Genomic DNA, 20,521 nt, shown 5'->3' on the forward strand with positions numbered 1-20,521 from the left:
TGAAATTTCACGCCCGTCTCACAACGCAAAGCACCCCCTTTCCCCCCCCTCCCCACGTCTCAGTAAAAGCCTCCCTCCAAGGGCCCGCGTGGGCAGCATTTGGGAGAATCCACGTCGCGTTTGCTTGCGAACGATGCAGCGCGGGTCACAGTCGCCGCTTGTTTTTTTTTGGCCTGTGGGCCTAGACTCGACAGTTTCATTCAAATGTTGCTTCGACTTGTTTTGGTTTAATGTGAGGTGGTGCGTGTGTCGCAGCGAGATAGCGAAATGCGCTATGGAACCCGGTGTCCCTGATTTGTCTGTCAATCGGTCAGTGCTTGAGTTTGTGTCTCTGTGATGTTGTGTTACATGGCCATGTTGTCCCTACTATTGTCTCGGGGCTTGTGTTCTCTGTGTTTGTTTTGCTGTGTCGACAATAGGTCAAATGAGTAGCTGGCAAGTCTATAAAGATTGTCACGAGGGAGACAACGGTGGCCGGGCGTGGTGCTGGCCACCCACCCCTTCGTGTGCCATGCTGGCCTTCATAGGTGCTCACTAACAGCACTTGCCCCCACAGTCTGTTAAGGCTATGAGAGGGATCTATGTCTTTGTTATGCTATGTAATATGTAATATTGTGTGATGTCATGTTTTCAGTGTTTCTCCTATTTTCCTCCAGGCTTGTATTTGTGTGTGATGGTGTGTATCGTACATAGCCAACCGTGCTAATCAAAGTTGCAGGAAATGCTGTGCATGATGTTGCGTGATGTTGTGGTGATGTCACATTGATGCCGGGTCAGTCATATCTACAATGTTCTCCTTATGGCTTGTATTATTTCGTGATGTTGCGTGATGTTGTGTTGATGTCATATGGTCTCTTGTCATATCTCCAATGTTCTCCCCAGGGCTTGGCTGGTCCTGATGGGGCTCCTGGCCCAGTGGGGCCTCAGGGTGTCCGGGTGAGTGGAGGCCACCTGTTACGGATGCACCAGATGCACCCGGCCATTATGAACACGCCTCCAATATGTGAGAAACACAGACACACGACGTGGCCACTATGAGCCCATCTCAGCTGCGTGTAACTCAAAGATGTAGGCCACGGCCATTATGAACGACATTCCTTGGTGTCACGCGCAGAGGACATGTCCATCACGAACCCCACACCGCTGTGGTTATATCAAAAATTGCAGACGTCGCCATTGCGAGCCCATCCAAACTATACGACACACACTTTCAAACGATACGATGCACACTTCAAATATATGATACGCACACGTAACAACTATCCACACGTGTAAAACTATATGATACACACATTTCAAAGAGGTTCATAATGTTATATCACAAACAGGGGAAGTGGAATTTATGAAATCCCTCTTTCAACTGTGTAAAAATCACAAACACGTGACATGGCCATTATGAACACATCCCACACCCTGCTCTGGGCACGGACACAGCACGCGGAACTTTTTGAACCGCGTGGTCTTCACGTTCTCTTCGTCGGATGGCTTCAACCACACCAACCAACGTCCCAACAAGCAGAAGAAGATGAGAGAGAGGGAGAGATAGGGAGAGTTTTGTGTTGCGCAAGAGATCCGGCGCGCAACACACGGGTGCATAACGCGCGGCTCACGGGCGTTGTGTGTCGTGTTGTTGTGTCGTGTCGTTGTGTTCAGGGCGACGTAGGGAGAGCTGGGCCTCCAGGACCGTCTGCTCCCCCAGGGGCTCCGGTTTGTAACCCTCGCTACTCTGAGTCTCGTGGCCTAGTGGTCAGCACACTTCGTGGCTGGGCCAGTGCGTATGGAGTTGACGGTTCAATTCTTACCGCAGCTATGCGGTGTGTGTGGTTGTTTCTCTGGGCGTTAAAATTTGGCACCGGTTAAACATATAAATGCCTACGCTCACGCTGTACGATATGCGCATCGAATCGTGCGATTATTCTTGATTTGTGTAGGTTTTTTTTGCGTGTGTCATCGTATGTACACGTACAACTTAGGCAAAGAGATGGAACTTAGACAAAGACATAAAAGTTGCGCCCTCGACAAATTCTGCAATTTTTTTTTACCAATTCTTAAATCGTGACCTTCAATTGTGACAATTGTATAGCATCGTGATTGGGAAAATATTGACAGGCCTTTCTGTTGAGTTTAATTGATGTTATCCAGACTAACTTTGCTTTGCGCGCGTGTGTTTTTGCACATGTATGTGTATGTGTGTACACGTGTGTGTGTGTGTGTGTTTTTGCGTGTGTACGTGCACGTGCGCACGTGTAGCCTCTTGGAAGGCCAGGACCCCCAGTAAGTATCACTTTATTATCTCTTCCAGCAACTTATTTTTTGACAGTGAAATTTCACTGCGATGTTTCATAATGACGAAGATGATGTTATTCTGCTGCTGCTGACGATGAGGATAACGGTGCTGCTGCTGATGAAGGTGACTTGTGTTTTTTTGTGCCAGGGCTTGGCGGGTGAGAGGGGCGATCAAGGAAAGGATGGACCCCGTGGCCCCCGTGTGCGTTTATCCCCACTCGGGTCCCTGCATTCATTACGCGTTGCCATCATTCACGAGGCATAGGGCTGTAGGAGTACACTTAGCTTTGTATTACACGCTGAGATGTAGGCTCGTTATTCAATTGACTTAAAGCTTTCGTGACTGCAGGAATTCATATTCTTTGGGTCTTTTGGTAAAGTCACGTAGATAGGTTCAAAGAAAAGAACTAAAAATAAAAAATCTTCCCGATGATAATAACAAAATAAAATCTTCCTGATGACGAACGCTTGTGTTGCGATGGAAACGTCGTAGTTTTTGTTGTTATTTTTTGTTATTTTCTTTGAACCTATCTATGTGACTTTACCGAAATACCCAAATAATATTTGCTATTCACTGTTAGAATTAAGTGCAGTTTTATTGTTGGAAACGCACTAAAGGTTAGGCCACCAAATGTTCCAGTTTCAGAAAGTCTGGCCCGAAGTCCCACAGCATTTACAAAAAAAATCTGGATTTTGTCCCCAGCTACAAAATATCCTGGACTTGTGCTCATCTCGTGAGGACAGGACGATGCAACTAGTGGGTAGGGCTCTCTGGCAGAGGTCGCAAACTGGTTTTGATTCCTTACCCGTACCCGTACCCGGCCGCACCAGGGTCGCAAACGGGTACCCGTACCCAGCCGGGTACGGGTACCCGTACGCTACCCGTACCCGTTACCTACCCGAAATGAGTGACAAACGGTTACTCACCGGTGACTCACGGCCTACCCGTACCCGGCCGCACCAGGGTCGCAAAGGGGTACCCGTATCCGGCCGGGTAGCCGGGTATCGGGTAGGGTACGGGTATCGGGTACCCGGTTGCGACCTCTGCTCTCTGGGTAGTGGGTGGGGCTGTATGCATAGTGGGTGGAGCTACCCAAGCAGTAGGCAAGGCTACCTGCATGGTTGGTAGGAGGGGCTATCTGAGTAGCGGGCGGAGCTACCTGCACAGTGGGTGTTGCTACATGCACTGTGGGTGGGGCTACCTGTACGGTGGGTGGGGCTACCTGCACAGTGGGTGGGGCTACCTGCACAGTGGGCGGGGTTGGCATATTAATGGGCGTGACCTATTTGAAGTAGGTGGAGCCAACTGAGGGAGAGGCTTGCGGGTGAGTGAGCGTGCCTTTGCAAACATGGGTGAATCTAGATTTGAAGCTTTCGTGACTGCAGGGATTCATCTTCTTGGTTCTTTCGGTAAAGTCACGTAGAATGGAAATAATAAAATAATAAAAATAAAACATAATAAAATAATTCTCACGACGTTTCGGCCACAACACAAGCAGCCGTCCTCAGGTGAAGAACAGGTCTGTCGAGTCATTCAGACTCTGTCTTCTCGACAGACCTGTTCTTCACCTGAGGACGGCTGCTTGCTGTGTGGCCGAAACGTCGTGAGAATAATTTTATTATTTTAATTATTATTATTTTATTATTTACATTCTACGTGACTTTACCGAAAGAACCTAAGAGTATGGGTGAATCTGGCAGAGAGATGGGCTGTGAGCTTACGTGTCCTCTTGAGCCTCGTAGAAAGTTGGTAGCTTTAATTCATGATGAGATTTATGGTGCCAAATTATATTTTGGCACGATATGTTAATTTGAGTTACCTTCTGCACTCTTTTAAATTGTCACCGTGACATGCCACCTGATGCATCACCTGTACTGCTCGACATACCACGTGACGTGACGCCTGTTTTATCTTGCTGGTGTCGCGTTCAGGGTCGTGTTGGCCTCCCTGGGCCCCCTGGACCTCCTGGCCCCATTGGAAAAAGGGTGAGCGCCCCCCCCCTGCCCCCCATCATCCACCATCACCTTCATTGCAACTCTAGTCCTAAACTGAGCTGGTGTGATTGATTGTGCAGTGGAATCTGGGTTCAGATTAGGGCTATGAAGCCGGCCTCTTCTGATTTAATAACACTTCACTGTGCGTACAGGCCACAGAGTGTCACGCATCGCCTGCTAAGTTGGAAGATACTCAGACTGCACAGCATCGTGGGACGAATACCCACAATGCCTTTCATGTCTGAACCAGTGTTCAGTGCTGTCAGTTTCACGTCCAGTCTGATATGCACAGTATGCACTTGTCCTCACTTACAGCCTGGGCTGTCCCAGATGCCCCATTTGGCCTCGTCGGCCACGCAATGACTGTTGGATGAGCCGAGTGGAGATATTTATTTGAAAAGTGAGCGCATGTTGGTGTTTGTTTAATGTCCGTGTTGCAGGGTCCACCCAGCAATTTGGAACGCGAAGGAAGTGGAGTGGGAGTGGTGAGTGAAACACTTTTGAAACATCTCCCTTCCAAGTCTTATACAGATCGCACTCTCGGCATCCAGTCATGAGACAAAAACTGTATTCCGATCTCTCAGAGAGCAGAGCAACCCTTCATGTTCGAGAACACACCACGGAAGTGCTCAGTTCAGTTAATTTACTTGGTATAGCCCTGTGAGCCGTTCGGCTCTTGATTCGGGTGCAACCGCAACAAACAAAAACATGAACAAGGAACATATTAAAGTGACTGCGCGCAAACAGAAAAATCCAGGAAAAAGTAGCAAAATCTTACAGAGAAAGCACCGAATATCAATGCTGTGTGCAAAAATCCCAGTGGGATGCAAGTCAAACAATAACAACCATAAGACAGTGGATGTCACAGAGCTGCCCCTGAGAGCTCTTCACGTGGCGCCATGGTGGCGAGATGTTAACTACCTTGCATGGTATGCAGGAGGTCGTGGGTTCGATACCGACCCTGACGCCTGTATATTTGAAGTTTGCATGTTCTCCCCGTGGTCGCGTGGATGTTTCTCCGGGTCCTCCGGTTTTTCCCTTCACGTTTAGAAACATCCGTTTAGAGTATTTGGCTGCTATGCATTTCCACGTCATAAGCCATTTCATTGAGCTATCATTTATGGCCAGGTCGCTTCTAAAAAAGAGCTATGTAGCTCAGTGGGCCTTACCTTGCGATATAAAACATAATTTGTGATCTCTGTTCTGCAGAGTAGGGGACAGCACTTTTCCACCTGCCTTGCTGCAGAGAGTAATGTTCGTTGCAAGAGTTTCAACCCAACATTATGATTGTGTTTTTGTTGTTGTAAAGTTATTAATTTACTGGGCGAAGGTGAGTAGAATTTTTACGTTGTTTGTACACGTGACCCCTGCAGCCACTAGAGGCGCTACAGTGCACCACAATGTAAAGTAAAGAATACATAGCTTAAATTTAGACTTAAAACTTTAGTGACTGCAGGAATTCATATTTTAGTTTTTTCGGTAAAGTCACTTAGATAGAAAAAAAGCAAAGAAAAAAAGAAAAGAAAATTAATCAGTTGAAAATAATAAAAGCAAAAAATCCACGACGTTTCGATCACAACACAAGTGGTCTTATTATTATAAAAAATAAATTATATCTACGTGACTTTACCGAAACAAAAACAAGAATATAATACATAGCTTTTTGAACAAACGAGGCCCAGGGTATCCCTCGGAGGACGCTTCACCAAATGAGACTGGTAGACCTGGTCTGCTGAAGTCGTGGGTGCTGTGTGGCGCCGTGTTACGTGTCTACGCCGTTCTTGTGTCTCGCAGTGCCCCATCGAGTGCCCCGCCGGGCTACCCGGGCACCCAGGCCTGCCGGGGTTCAAGGTGCGTCTCACTGACTTTGTCTTGTGCAGTACAGGCCTTCACAGGAGCTCGCTAACAGAAGTTGTCCCAGGAGGCTGGAGTTCGTGGACTGGCGGCCTACGGGCCAGATGGGGCTTATCAAGAGACAGAGGCGTCGCTAGAATATTTTGCGCCCGGGGACGAACTATAAAATTGGCGCCCCTTCCCGTTTAATCACATTTTCCTATTACATCGAATAAGGAATAACAATTTAAATTTTAATGAAACATTGTATTTAAAGAAGCAAATTTATACAAATTATATTACATGGCTCACTCAGTCACTGTCGTAGACTGGTTCACATAGTCTACAAAAGATACATTTTTCTTGATTTCACTGTCGCAAACTGGTCAATCACGTAATCAAAATCAGTTTTTTCCAATGTTTCTCTTTCAACGCTAAGAAGAGCAAGATCGCTGAGACGATCTTGTCCCATTGAAGTTTGAGGTTGAGGTGTAGATTTGTGCAGTAGTTTCAGGCTGCCGCGCCCGCCGCAATAGTTCTAATGTAATGTTGTTAGCCTCATTTTGGCGCCCCTTTACCTTGGCGCCCGGGGACATATGTACCCCCCTGCCCCCCCCCCTAGCTACGCCTCTGCCAAGAGATCCGGCTCACCGAGATATAAACAGATCAGTGAGATGAAAGAGAGTTAAACAAGATCGCGATTAGAGAGTTGTCGACACGAGGTGCCAATTAGCGGTCACGTGCAGAGGTTATGACCTCATGCCACGATTGTGACCTCATAACGTCTGTGCACATGACACTTTGATGTTGAGACATCACATGACAGCGCGTGGCCCCACCAGCACACACGGAAAATATAGCCGAAGAGATGAGTGTATGTATGTGTCAGTGCTACAATTACAGTATTGTGTGTGTGTGTACGTGTATGCAGGTCCGCGCATGTATATGTGTGATAGCATCATGTGTGTGGTGCCAGACTATGTGCGACCAGCCTGTCACAAGCATCGTGGTGATGTCACCACCCAATTAGTGGAAAACGGCGGTTGTCGTTTTTATAACGTTTTTTGGTGGTTTGTTTTCGCGTTCTGATCTTGACCACATGGGTTCGATTCCTAACCGCCGATAACGTCAATGGCACTTGTTATCTCAACACGTCCTGGGTCTCTCGTAGGTCGACTCAGCCTTGAATGCGTATATTGTGTGCGGTGTGTAAAAATATCAGCACTCTGGGGAGACAAAGGCAGCAGCCGGGCATTGGTGCTGTCCGCACCACCCCCTCGTGCACCGGGGAGACCTTAATAGGTGCTCGCTAACAGCAATTGGCCCAACAGAAGCTGGTGCTAAACTGTGGTTCCTCTGTGTGTGTTCTGCAGGGCCACAAAGGGTGGAAGGGGCTTGCCGGCGAAGAAGGGAAAATCGGCAGTCGGGTACGTTGCGCCGCGTTCGCTCTCAAGTTCATGATCGCGAGGATCGTTAATCAATCTTCAATTTATTTAGCAATCGTTTTCTGAAACCGATTGTCGATTCCAACAGTCATTGGAATCTATAATGGAATCCGGTGCGGTTTTAGTCCCGATTGAGCCTCATAGCAGATACCAGCTGGCAAAAACAAATACACGCTTAAAGCAGTGAAGAAATGCACATATAAACAGATAGTAGGGAAGGAGTGTTGGTGCAGTGGTTAGCGCGCTGTGCTATGAAGCCAGCGGCCCAGAGTTAAATTGCCGGCCACGGATAACATCAGTGGCGAGGAATACATAAACCGATCCGGGAGGATTTTTATGGATGCATGTTTTGGTGTTCTTTGAAAGTAGTTTATGTTGTCAGGTCATGACCTCAACCCCAGGTCATCATAATTGGTTTTAAGTGACCCAGAAGTCACATGCGAGTTTACCACCCATCGTTTGGATAAAAGCGATCGATGTTCATGGGTAATTTTTTTTTGATAGCACATTAACACAATACGTCCTGTTATTCATTATGAATAAAAAAAAATCAGATATTGCATTCTGGTGATATAGGTGATGCAGTAAATGTCTCGGTAGCAGCGTGGCTGGCTGTCTCGGGCGCCAGTTTTTTAAACGTAATTAGTTTTCTCCGGAACAAAAATCAGTCGACTGCCACTCGGATTTCTTATTGACACGTTGTTGTGTCCCTCAATGAACGGACGATACTTGTGGTTGTTCCACGTTAACGGAGAAGCGTGGAAGAGGAGGCCAAAGTTCCCCATTAGAGGGTCTCTCTCTGCTCTTCTACCATGAGTGCCGTGGGCAAAGTAGTTGTAGGGCTAGACCTTGGCCTTTAACTGCATGTTCAAAATCAGTTGATTTATACTGGAGGAATCTGATGAGCTATGAAGCTCTTATTCACAAATGTCCAGTGAGGGCGGGTCACAAAGTTACAACAACAAAAAAAAAACATGATAAAGTGCTAAGATTAGGAAAGGTAAGTAAATCACAACGAATACCCTAATTTTATTTGACCAGGTAAAGCCCACTGAGTTATTAGCTTCTTTTTCAGAAGCGACCTAGCCACAAATGATAGTTCAACGAAGTGGCTTATTACGTGGAAATATATAGACGGTCGACTAATCTAATGAACCTGAACGCATGTTTCTACATGACAGGGAGACATGGGTCCAGTCGGAATCATCGGCGACCGGGGCACCGTGGGATTGCAGGTGAGAGCGTCTTTCCATCCCCGTCCGCTTTCAAAGTACATTATTATAAGGTTGCATTCATTACACATCAAATGCTGACCACAAATGAATCACAATCGTTAAGGAGCATAAACCATCACGCGAACTCCAGTCATCCCTGCAGCGAGCCATTGAACAAAGACGGTCACTGCATCGCGCGCTTTCAGATGCGCTTTTGTGGCCGTCTGGAACGCTCTTCTTTCCGATATTAGGAAACCACTGGAACGATGCACTTTTACATCTAGATCGAAAACTAATTTCTTTAGAACAACTTTTTGTGTTTAGTTTGTTGTCTTCCCCCCCACCCACTGCTGCTACTGTCGCCACCGCGGTTATATCGCTGTAGTGACTTCGCTCGTTTGAACCTTCCAGGGAAAGCGTGGACTACGAGGAAAAACCGGGGAGCCCGGGACAGTCGGAGACCGGGTAAGCCTGATTCGTTAACGGTTGCCGCGGTTTCGCGAGATAATAATTTCTAAAACAATAAGCTAAAAAAAATCCCAAAATTAATTTAACCGATATTGCTGAAATATCCGCAAATGCTGATAAATTAACCTGAAAATTACTCATTTGGGATTACACTCAGCAGCAACATCACCCTCCCCCCCCCCCCCCCCATTGCAAAAACTTGGCAGGACCCTCCTGAAAAAGAGTCTTGAGACTCAGTAAGGCTTTACTGCTCTCACCATCATCGCATCATCAGCTTGGGTCGGGCAACCTGGGAACCCCTTCCACTGCTCAGGAGCTGTGTCCATTGCGACCGTCTGGAACGCTCTTCTTTCCGATATTAGGAAACCACTGGAGCTATGCACTTTTAAATTTAAATGGAACACTCATTTCTTGAGAACTTATTTTTTATGTTTAGTTTGTTGTCCTTCCCCCACACCTCCGATTCACACGGTTGGCTACGTACGGTGCGAAAGAAGTTCAACATACACAAGCAGAATCAAAATCAGAATCTTTATTTATCCTGTAGAAAGTCCGATGAGCTATGAAGCTCTTTTCTCACAGATGTCCATTAGGCATGGGTCAGAAAGTTACAACAACAATCAAGCCCCACCCACTATAGACCCACTATAGAGGAAACACACTCGTCTTTAGGGATAAAGAGTTGCATGTCCTAGCAACTTTTATTCCTGTGGCACACACCACGGAAAGTGGTGGAGAGTCAAGGATGTAATTGGTGGAATAAAAAAAAGGATTGGGAAGAGAGAAAAATAATAATGGGAAAGAACAGGAATAGGTTGGAATAGGGGATAGAGAAACGGGACCAAAGGGTCTGGAAAGATGAGGATAGAGAGGAAGAGGCTAAGCAAGGGCCTTGACACTGCTGCACGGAGCAGCGTCTGTTTTCACAGGGGGGGTGGCGGGATTCACAGTGGGGGTGGTCACTCAGAAGTCACATGACATACAGGAGGAGATGATTTAGATATCTAATTAGGGTGCTTGCTTAAATACCTCAGCAACTCACATCTCATCGGAATCATTCCAAAGCCCTGCTGTGGTTCGAGCATAGGGGGTCCACCAGTTGCAGCTGTTTCTGTGTGGCACAAGGTGAACACTGCACTAGTCGAAAAAATGGGCATTAGTCTACCAGTAGGTGGATGATGTTGCTCTTGTTTTTCCCCAATTAAGTGTTTTTTTTCCATATGGTAAATGTTTATTTTTTTTATTTTCGCATGTGTTTATATATGTGTGCGTGCATTTGTTTGACAACAGGGCCTTCCTGGGATTCCTGGCCTCCCAGGAATTGCGGGCGCACGAGGCCCACTGGTGAGCATCACGTGAATGAACCGAGTCAGGAATGAACACATAGACACATGACCAGATGAATGAATGAACGAATGCATGGGGCGCAAAGGAAGGAGCGGAGATTGAGCTCGAATGAACGAATTAGTTAATCGTCCAGAAAATGGACACGTTAAGTAACCAGCAGGTAAATGAGCAAACGAATGAATACAATTAACGAATGGCTGCGTGATTTTGAAACAGCGACTATGGTCGAATGGCGATGTGAGCGAGTAAGTGACGTTAAAGTGATTAAACTTCGGTTCTCAATTGCAGCGAGTTGATGATCTCAATCCTGGTCACCAATGGCTGCAAAAAACCCCATCAATAAATTCCAGCTGTGATGAACTGGTAAAAAAAATTGGTTCGACTGTCATGGCACATATATTCATTTGAGTTGCAGAACGGACAGGAGAGTGCTGCCTCTTGCGTTGTGGAACTGTGGGTCGCACAGAGATGGCTCTGTGGTTTTCATTTTCCAAGCGCACTGCACTGCAAGAGTTGCGAATGGATTCGCGGGATCGTGAGATGACACCCAGAACCCAATCGGGATAAACCTGCGCGCGTGTGTTTTTTTGGTTTGCTTGAAATAAGTGAGCGAATTACGTCTAATACCAAGGGACGATGTGGCTCAGCTGGCTCGAGGCAGGAATACGTAGCCGATCTGTGTTGCCCAGTGTGCCGCGCAGCACGGGAAGGACGAGGCTCCGAGTCCTTTGGTGAGGAGTGATTGACGGATGCGCGAACGAGCGCTGACGGGACGTTGCGTGCGTTCCCCACAGGGTGGCGTCGGCCAAAAAGGCTACCATGGCGTCGAGGGCCCACGCGGTGATGTTGTAAGTGGCGGCTTCTTGTGATCCCCGCATGGTGCACCCACTGGTACAGAGTCTTGTCCTTGTAGTGACACACAGACAGACGCAAGGCGGGGTGGAGTGGTGGTGCGGGTTTTTGGCGCACTGTGCCATGATCCTGGCCACCCGAGTTCCATTCGTGACAGCGGCGAGCTTCTGTGGCGAGGAGTGATTTTCGAACCGGTTCTGGCTGGTTTGGGCTTATAATAATATAACAGTAATAATAATTCTACATTTTATTAGCATATTTCTCAAGATTTTTTTCGTATAAAGAGATATTAGAATGCAATTGGCCCTCACCTGATTTAACGAAGGACATCAAAGCGGTCGAAACAGAAACTTGACAATTATAACTCTTGTTTACTTATCAATAAAGAGGCCTGCATTAAATGGGTACATTTATTAACTCGTCACATCCACAGCACAGACCGAAAAGTTTTAAATTGGAAAACCTCATCATTGTCCTCATTCCATATTCTAAATGCACCTCATGCGTTGATGTCTAACAGATGCCCCACAGCAACCAATTACTCTCTGAAGAAATACATGAATAAATACAATATATCATCATCAACCATGAGCAGTCCATTGCTGGATTAATGCTTGCCCAACCCTTGAACGCATTCCGTTCCTTGTCTGTTCTTCCGTCATTGTTGATGAACTATCGGCCATCACTCCTTCGAGCGAGCGTGTCCTGCCTTTGACTCGTGTTTGTTCTCTAATCCACGTGTTCCTCCATCGGTCTCTCAATGCAATTCTAGAAATGCATCTCTCCACGCCTCTTAGCGCACTATTCAGTTTTTCTCCTTGTTGTTTATTCATTATTGATTTATTTACAATGAACCGACAAAAGAATCTCTGCAGTGACGTGGGGAAACACGCTTCTGGCTCTACATGTGCAGCCCAGTGTTCTAAAGGCCTCCTCCACACTTGCTCACGTGTTGTTCTCTCTGTGCTGCAGGGTGTAGAGGGACCAAGTGGATTGCAAGGGCATCAGGGGGTGAAAGGGCAGTCGGTAAGTCACAACTCTGGGCAGTTCCACGATGTCTGCCGTATATTGCCGACACTTTGCGGATGTGGGGTCAGTCATCGCGAGAGAGAAATACTCATCAAATACCGCTGTGCCGGACATACGTCAAAATACTTTTCATTTTATGATGCACTTGGCTGGAAAATACAGTTGAAGAACCCTGCTTTCATTTATTATCAAAGGAATCGTACTCGGAATTCTTCAGCTCTGCGGTGTTTCTTCTTTATCTGGATTTTTTTAGCGTCCATTGTTTCTCTCAGTGTGCCGGGAGCTTCTTCAGAATCTGATTTAAAGCTCTCTCAGCACGTGGACCGAAATGTCAGACGTTGTGCCGTGAGCAACGCATGGTGGCGCAGCTCAAAGACATGTTGAAGAGCCGTGTGGCAGCACGACCACAGAACCCTACGCGGTCGCGTTAACGCCCGCTCATTGTTTTTTGTTTCAGGGCATTAATGGTGGGGATGCACGAGATGGAATTCCTGGCAAGAATGGAGAAAAGGTTTGTTGTCCAGATGCACGCGCTCGCGCTTTGTGTGTGTCTGTGTGTTGCTGGATATGGAGGAGGCTCGTGAACGACGCTGCTACTGGGCAGTTGGAGGCAGTCGCCCTCCAACAACAACGGGCGGCAGAGGAGCGACGCTCACAACAACGAGCGGAGCACCAGGCGGCTTAAATAGAATAAGTTGGCACAGTAGGGGGCACAGTTGGGTACATCTGCCAGTCATCTCAGTCAGCCAGCCCATGGCATCTGAGTCTGTCCCGTGACCTCCTGTCAGCCAGTATTCGACACATCACATGGCCTCAAAGTGCACTTGGCCTGGCACAGGCACCGTGGTGACTTCACCGTCACTTAGTGGAGAATGGCGGGTGTTGTTGTTACAGGATATTTCAAGAATAGATTTTTTTCGTGCTGTGCCGGCCTTCATAGGTGCTCGCTTACAGCACTTGCTCCTACAGTCTGTTAAGGCTACATGGGGGGATCTTTGTAACGGGATAGGACAACGATGTCTATATGTAGAACTCTCCGGCAGCAGCAGCAGGGCAATTCTGCACAACATCCTCCTCCTCTCACTGCCGCGCGTCGTGTCTCCGTGGCAACCGCCGCCGCTTAGAACGCGGCCACCATCACCACTGAGCATTCCCAGCAGCATCGGCGGCGTTCAATCCGCACCGACCTTAAAGAGACACCTGAAGGCCACTGGCCTCTCTCGCCTGGCCCTCGAGCGGCACTGCGTTCGGCTTCGCGTCTCAGTCACGGTCATTTATGTCCGTGAAATATTGTGTCTGACTCATGAATCGCATTTTTATTATTGGATGAGGTCCCTTTCTAGGTTACGCTGCGCTTTTCCGTTAGAAGTAAGCGACGTGGGGAGCAGAGTGGGGTGAATAAAACTGACCCCCGTATTTAACGAAGTTCCCTTGCTACGTCTAAACATTTGTCTCATCTCTAGGGTTGCCACCTCTGATGTACAACACATTCGGGGACAATTCATGGGAAGAGAATGAATATCCCACAAAGCCGGAAGAGGGGAGAACTGCATGCAAATGCGCTGTCTTGAGTAGTGATCATCATCATCATTCTTATGCAACTGATAAAAAAAAATATGGAATTTTAATATCCCTGGACGATTTAGAGATTCCCCAGGATGGCTGCTGCATCCTCAACAAGAGGGGGGATCCTGGGAAAACCAGAAGAGGTGGCGACCCTAAGTTTGGCACCACGTGTCCATTGTCACAATGTTCTGTTTTGTGTTGGCAGGGCGATGCTGGGCGCCCAGGTGTCCCTGGGGAGCGGGGCCCCGGAGGAATCCCGGTAACGTCATCGTCATCATCATTGCCGCCATCATCATCATCGTCTTCATAACGATCATTTGCATTAAATGCGTCAAAGTGATTTTCTGCTCAAATGGGCATTTTGAGGCGGTGCTCATCTCCTGTTTCGAGCCAGTGGTGGCAATTCCACATTCCCATGGCAGGGTGAGTGTATGTATAATACAAAATAATGACTGTTCTTCCTTTATTATTTGCCATCTTTTTCAGGGTGTACAAGGCCCCAACGGTATCAAGGGAAACATCGGGATTCAGGTAAAGGAGATCGAACGAAATCCGGTTGGTTCTGCGTTCGCAGGCGTCAACGCGTAGATCGTCGCACGGCGAGGCTCACGGTGCCCTCCGGGGGGTGGACCAATTGGCACGACCTTCGTTAACGACACGGCTGAAGCGCTGATTTAACAGCGGCCGTAGGTTTATATGGGAGGTAAGCTCAAGTTGGCACAGTAGGGGGGCACAGCTGGCGCATCTACCAGTCATCTCAGTCAGCCAACCCATGGCACCTGGGTCTGTCCCGTGTCATTACCTCCTATCAGCAGCGACGCTTCACGTGCCTTCAAAGTGCACCTGGCCTGGCACAGGCGCCGTGGTGACGTCACCGTCACTTAGTGGCGGGTATTGTTGTTGAAGCTCAAGATGAGTTTTGTTTAAGCAGGTGAGAGCTCGAGAGGCTAGAATAGTCTCATTTGTAAGAGGTCCGTGCAGGAGACGTGGTGAGGAGAAGCCTTTCAGAATCTCAGCTCAGAGCTGTCTCTGGCTAAGTTGTGTGTGTGTGTGAGAGTGGTGGGGAGTTGTATTGTAGTGGTTAGCGCACTGCGCTTTGAACACGGTAACCCGAGTTCAATTTCCCCTCACGGCCAACATCGGTAGCGGATATCTGAACCAGATTCTGGGGCCTACCCTAGATCACATCGGCCTTAAATGAGTACCCAGTGCAGTGTTTAAATATCAACATTGGCAAGACAAAGGCGGCCGGGTGTGCTGTTGTGGCCACTCACCATCTCGTGCGCCGTGCCGACCTTCGTCGGTGCAACTCGCGAACAGTACTTGCCCCAACAGTCTGTGAAGGCTATACGGGGGATCTTTGTCTTTGTGTGGAGCGGCCTAACGATGATGCATGGCGCGTGTGTACAGGGCGACCCAGGACCCATGGGTGGCATGGGGCCCCAGGGCATCCAGGGTGTCGCGGTACGTACCGTCGCCAATTGACGACGACAAGAAGAACATTCACGAGTCTTCGTTGCTCCCTATGTCGTTTTATAATGTTGTTAAGGAGCCTTTGTAGTTCGCTGTATTTTTGTAGATAGTGCTACGGGAACTTTGTTCCTCGCTGCAATTCGCAACACAAAAAAGAAACAATCGTTGGGCCAAGGTGGAGGAGACAACTAACAGGACATAGAACCGAACTGAATAGAAAGAAAATTTGCGTTTTGAGGTGGGTTTCAAGCACAGCCGCTTTCTCCGAATTACGAGCAACTCTGGGCAAAACATTTCTAGTGTTGTTAGCGAGTAATTCTAGATTTGAAGTTTTCGTGACTGCAAGGATCCATACTCTTTGGTTCTTTCGGTAAAGTCACGTAGGTGAAAATAATAATAAAATAAAAAAGTGAAAACAACTCAATTAAATCACGACGTTTCGGGCGCAACACAAGCGTCCTTGTTAGCGAGTCTTTGTTGGTCACCTCTCCTACTTCAATTCCGTTGGCTTCCAGTTTTCTACCGCTGTCTTTTCAAACACCTGGCATCCTCGTCTGTTCTGATCCTGATTATCTTGTCTCTCTCATCTCCTTCCATATCTCATCATTGTTCCCAACCTTCTCTCTGTCTGTCTCTCTCTCTGTCCCTCCTACTCCCTGTGCCCAATCCTGCTTTCGGCCCTTCTCCCTCCATGCACCCCTCCACTGGAATAAACTTCCCCTGCAGATTAAGCAGTTCCCAGTGCCGGATTAAGCGAGTGCAGGGCCTGTAGCATATGTTATAAAGGGGTACTAAATTAACAATAAAAAACACGTAAATATTAAAACACACATTTTTTTTACTGACATAGTAAAGTAATTGTATTTTTTCATTTGCTATAATACGACAAATCGCTAACCTTAAACACCCAGTCGTTCATAAAAGTTGAAGGCGGTATAGTACTATAGTAATAGAGCAAGTGCAGAATCACTGAACCGGAATTGATAGCCTGTCAGCATTTAACGCGAGGCCCTTGAAAGTGCGGGGCCTGTAGCATTTGTAGCAGTGACGTGCGGTGAGGTCAATGGCTGGGGAGCATTGGTCAGTGTCAGAGCCAGATTCACACACTGACGGGGCGTGGCCTCACAGAGGGGGCGTGGCCTCACTGAGGGGCGTGTCCTCACTGAGGGGGCGTGGTCTCACTGAGGGGGGGCGTGTCCTCACTGAGGGGGCGTGTCCTCACCGAGGGGGGCGTGTCCTCACTGAGGGGGCGTGTTAGACACTGAGGGGGCGTGTCCTCACTGAGGGGGCGTGTCCTCACTGAGGGGGCGTGTCCTCACAGAGGGGGGCGTGTCCTCACTGAGGGGCGTGGTCTCACTGAGGGGCGTGTCCTCACTGAGGGGGCGTGTCCGCACTGAGGGGGGCGTGTCCTCACTGAGGGGGGCGTGTTAGACACGTCCCCCTCAGTGAGGCAGATGTGATAGCTGCCTCCCCTGGTGCTTTTTCATTGCAGTTTCATGACGAGACCAGCGAGCCTAAATATCTTTATACACATACGTGAAATAAGTTACTTGGAGTATGGAAGGCGAGGACATAAAATGAAGGGCTCTACAAACATTACATTGGTGACATACTGAGATAGTAACAGGCACGCGCTTATTGCCCGCGCTCCATCCAGTTACTGAGGGGTTGCGCAATCAGAGGGGAGGCTGAGCGCATCGCTGCCTCACCTCTCGTCTCTTCCTGTATTTGCAGCGGAGCTCCACAAATTTGGCGATTTTGACTATAAAACGATTGAAAGCGTACAGAAATTACATTTATAACACAGATCAGTGGAAAATCTAAATATTTATTTCTTTTTTTTTTGTAACAGCTATTTTCATTGGAGTATGACAGGTGAGGCTCTGCCTCCCCTGCCTTCTCTGAGGCGCACGTCCCTGATATGTAGCTACTTTTGCAATGAGGATAATCCGGCACTGGCAGTCCCCCCCCCCTTAACCCTCTTCCGTTCCTCTCCATTGCCCATTTTCTTTCCTCCCCTCACCCCTCCACTCATCCCCGTTTCTCTCCTATCCTTTTGCGATCCCTAAGTACCCTCCAGAGGTGGGACAAAGTCATTGTTATGCAAGTCCAAGTCGAGTCTGAAGTCATCAAATTCATGACTCGAGTCTGACTCGAGTCCAAGTCACATGACTCGAGTCCACACCTCAGAGGTGGGACAAAGTCATTGTTATGCAAGTCCAAGTCGAGTCTGAAGTCATCAAATTCATGACTCGAGTCTGACTCGAGTCCAAGTCACATGACTCGAGTGCACACCTCAGAGGTGGGACAAAGTCATTGTTATGCAAGTCCAAGTCGAGTCTGAAGTCATCAAATTCATGACTCGAGTCTGACTCGAGTCCAAGTCACATGACTCGAGTCCACACCTCTGGTACCCTCTATCGCTGTCACTCATTCCTCAATCCTTGTACGCCCCTGTCAACGACATCATTCTATTCTGTTTTGTAAATGAGAAGTTAATGAGTCTTTTGTGGCCGCTTTGTAATGTGTAAATGTTGTTAACGGAGTCTTTCTTGGTTCCTGTGTAATGCGTAAATGTTGTTAACGAGTCTTTGTTGGTTCGTGTGTTTTGTATACATATTTTTAATGAGTCTTTGTTCGTCGCTGTGTAGTGTATAAATTAAAGTTACGTAGTCTTTCTTGGTCGCTGTGTAATGTATAACTGTTGTTAACGAGGCTTTCTTGGTCGCTGTGTTTTGTATAAATTAAGTTAACGAGTCTTTGTCGTTCGCTGTGTAATGTGTAAGTGTTGTTGATGAGTCTTTGTGGATCTGTTCGCAGGGAGATCAAGGAGACGCTGGGGACATTGGTCCTGTTGGCGGCAGGGGTCCTGCTGTAAGTGAAAAGGCGTCCGGGTACACTTGTAATTCAGTGCCCAATTGAAATATCAATACAAATGTTTATGTTTTGCAATTGTACTGAAGTTGGTTGATTCGAATGAGAATGCTCATCGCAATCCAATAGAGAACCCTTGCCTTGTTCTTTATAGAACCATCGTCTCATCAGATACAGACACCTCATCCCGTTAAGTTTTAGCCAATTTCAATCGAACACGGAGTTTTATAACCCTTCATGTGTCGGGGGGGCATATAAAGTACATTACAACAATGTATTCTGAAGCACTGCCCTCTGCTGTCCACCCACTTCACCCCTCAGCCTATAACAACGTGCCGTGCATTGCAGACACAAACCTTAAGCACTGTCCAGGTTCAAACCTGCTTAGCTTCCGAGATCTGACAGCATTGAGCGCGCTGCGGGTTTCTGATGTAGCTCTCCAGTGCATTTTCGGGTTATTACTGAGTGCTGTTTGGCACGATGTCCGACGTTTCGCCACCACACCCCGGGAGCTTCTTCAGAAAACTGAACGAGCTGGATGTCCGAAACGTCGGACATGGTGCCGGGCGACACACGCGGTACAAATAAAAAACACAAACACAACAGGGCGCTACATGACACACGGTGAGTTTCGCGTCCGTGCCGACGGCGCTCTTACCAGGCAGGGCCCTGTGTGTCGTTACAGGGGCGGCCCGGGCAGATGGGCCCCATTGGGCCTCCAGGAGAGCCAGGCGTACAGGTGAGATGGCCTCATCGTTGGTATTATTATTGTTGTTGTTACTCTCGTGAATATGTCGGTCAGATCTGCGTTGCCACACACTGTGGTTCATTCCGTTTGCTTTTAAGGCCAGGTTAAATACAATCTTGTTGATACGACAAGCGTTCATTTATTTCGCCGGAGACCTGGGTGAAATGAATGCTTTGTTAAGAGTAGAGGTTCAAGTGCCACATATGAAGCCGCAGAATTAAACATCGTGACTACGAAATGTTCTCGAGTGGAACGAAGATTTTAAACTAAAAAATCTCAGCAACAAAGTGAATGTTTCTAGTTAAACCACTGCACAGGTGTTGGTTCCTCGTGGAGCGTAGAGCACCAACGCTGCACTGCTTTCCCAAGCCACCTGTGCGTTGTGATGTTTATTGTTACTAAAGAAAATGCGATGACGTTTTTAATTCCCTTTTTGTTTTATTTTCATTTCTCAACCAGGGTCCCTTGGGTGACCCTGGAGTTCTGGGCTTGCCCGGAGCTCCCGGACCCCTCGGCATGAAGGGTCACAAGGTGAGAATTCCCACAGTGCTTTGCTTCAGCGCAGCGTCTCTCGGTGTGTGTGTCCTATTTAGCGCTGTCCATGACATTACTCAAGACCTTTGCATTAGACCAGTGTTTTTCATTGCAAGGCCCGCGGGCCACTGGGGGCCTCTGGTGGCCTTTGGTGCGGCCCCTGACGATACACAAAAGTGAAAAAACACCTTCCAGGCGGTGTGGCATCCCTCATGCTGATGTCTTATCGGCAAAAGTGCCCCCCTGCTGAAAATTAGTGAAGAACACTGCATTAGATACTCCCAGTTGCATCCAAATGTTCAAATTACTTAAGTATTCAATTCGTTGTCTTCCACAGCTTCTTCAGCGCGGTGTAATCTGCGGGTTAATTACTGGTGGGGATATCTGGGTAAATCAACTATGTAGCATCGAGAGCTCCCTGTGTAGTGGAAGCCCTTCCGTAGTAGTGGAAACCCTTCTTACCTACCTCTGCAGTCCAGCGACTAGCGCAGGGTTTGGCAACCTACGGCTCCGGAGCCACATGCGGCTCTTAAAGGGCTGCTTTGTGACGTTACTTAATCAGAACCACAGTCTCGAATTGACATGCGTTGTGGGTCTTCTAATAGCGATTTATTTTCTTACCGAATTCCCAAAAAATTTTTCTTCTTGTTATTTTGGCTGCTGACCCCTGGACTAGCGGCTGAACAAAATACCGTTTCTGAAGTTGGTGTTGGCGCTGGAATAGGCCTTACAAAACGTTGAAATGACAGGATGTGTTTAATAGTCAATGGGTCTCTCTCAAAGGGTGATGATGCTTATGCCCGTGTCGAGAAAACTAGGCCAAAATGTATCGGTTTGAATCCTGGACTTTCCGAAAA

At 47.8% G+C, this 20,521-nt stretch overlaps 1 protein-coding gene across 1 annotated transcript in view; it reads left to right on the plus strand.

Annotated features, from left to right (window-relative positions):
• LOC133340897 (collagen alpha-3(IX) chain-like) overlaps positions 1 to 20,521 on the plus strand; it is a 51,857-nt gene that overhangs the window by 23,741 nt on the left and 7,595 nt on the right. The window contains exons 11-30 of the mRNA XM_061549372.1: positions 883 to 936; positions 1,654 to 1,707; positions 2,251 to 2,274; positions 2,435 to 2,488; positions 4,219 to 4,272; positions 4,722 to 4,766; positions 6,076 to 6,132; positions 7,488 to 7,541; positions 8,741 to 8,794; positions 9,185 to 9,238; positions 10,532 to 10,585; positions 11,383 to 11,436; positions 12,413 to 12,466; positions 12,927 to 12,980; positions 14,241 to 14,294; positions 14,522 to 14,566; positions 15,446 to 15,499; positions 18,329 to 18,382; positions 19,068 to 19,121; positions 19,590 to 19,661. Coding sequence (XP_061405356.1) covers positions 883 to 936; positions 1,654 to 1,707; positions 2,251 to 2,274; positions 2,435 to 2,488; positions 4,219 to 4,272; positions 4,722 to 4,766; positions 6,076 to 6,132; positions 7,488 to 7,541; positions 8,741 to 8,794; positions 9,185 to 9,238; positions 10,532 to 10,585; positions 11,383 to 11,436; positions 12,413 to 12,466; positions 12,927 to 12,980; positions 14,241 to 14,294; positions 14,522 to 14,566; positions 15,446 to 15,499; positions 18,329 to 18,382; positions 19,068 to 19,121; positions 19,590 to 19,661 — 1,053 coding nt within the window. The remainder of the gene's footprint in view (positions 1 to 882; positions 937 to 1,653; positions 1,708 to 2,250; positions 2,275 to 2,434; positions 2,489 to 4,218; positions 4,273 to 4,721; positions 4,767 to 6,075; positions 6,133 to 7,487; positions 7,542 to 8,740; positions 8,795 to 9,184; positions 9,239 to 10,531; positions 10,586 to 11,382; positions 11,437 to 12,412; positions 12,467 to 12,926; positions 12,981 to 14,240; positions 14,295 to 14,521; positions 14,567 to 15,445; positions 15,500 to 18,328; positions 18,383 to 19,067; positions 19,122 to 19,589; positions 19,662 to 20,521) is intronic.

Source organism: Lethenteron reissneri, chromosome 10, assembly GCF_015708825.2.
Source record: "Lethenteron reissneri isolate LAM-NWPU_2019-01 chromosome 10, ASM1570882v1, whole genome shotgun sequence".
In the NCBI taxonomy this organism is placed as follows: Eukaryota; Metazoa; Chordata; class Hyperoartia; order Petromyzontiformes; family Petromyzontidae; genus Lethenteron; species Lethenteron reissneri.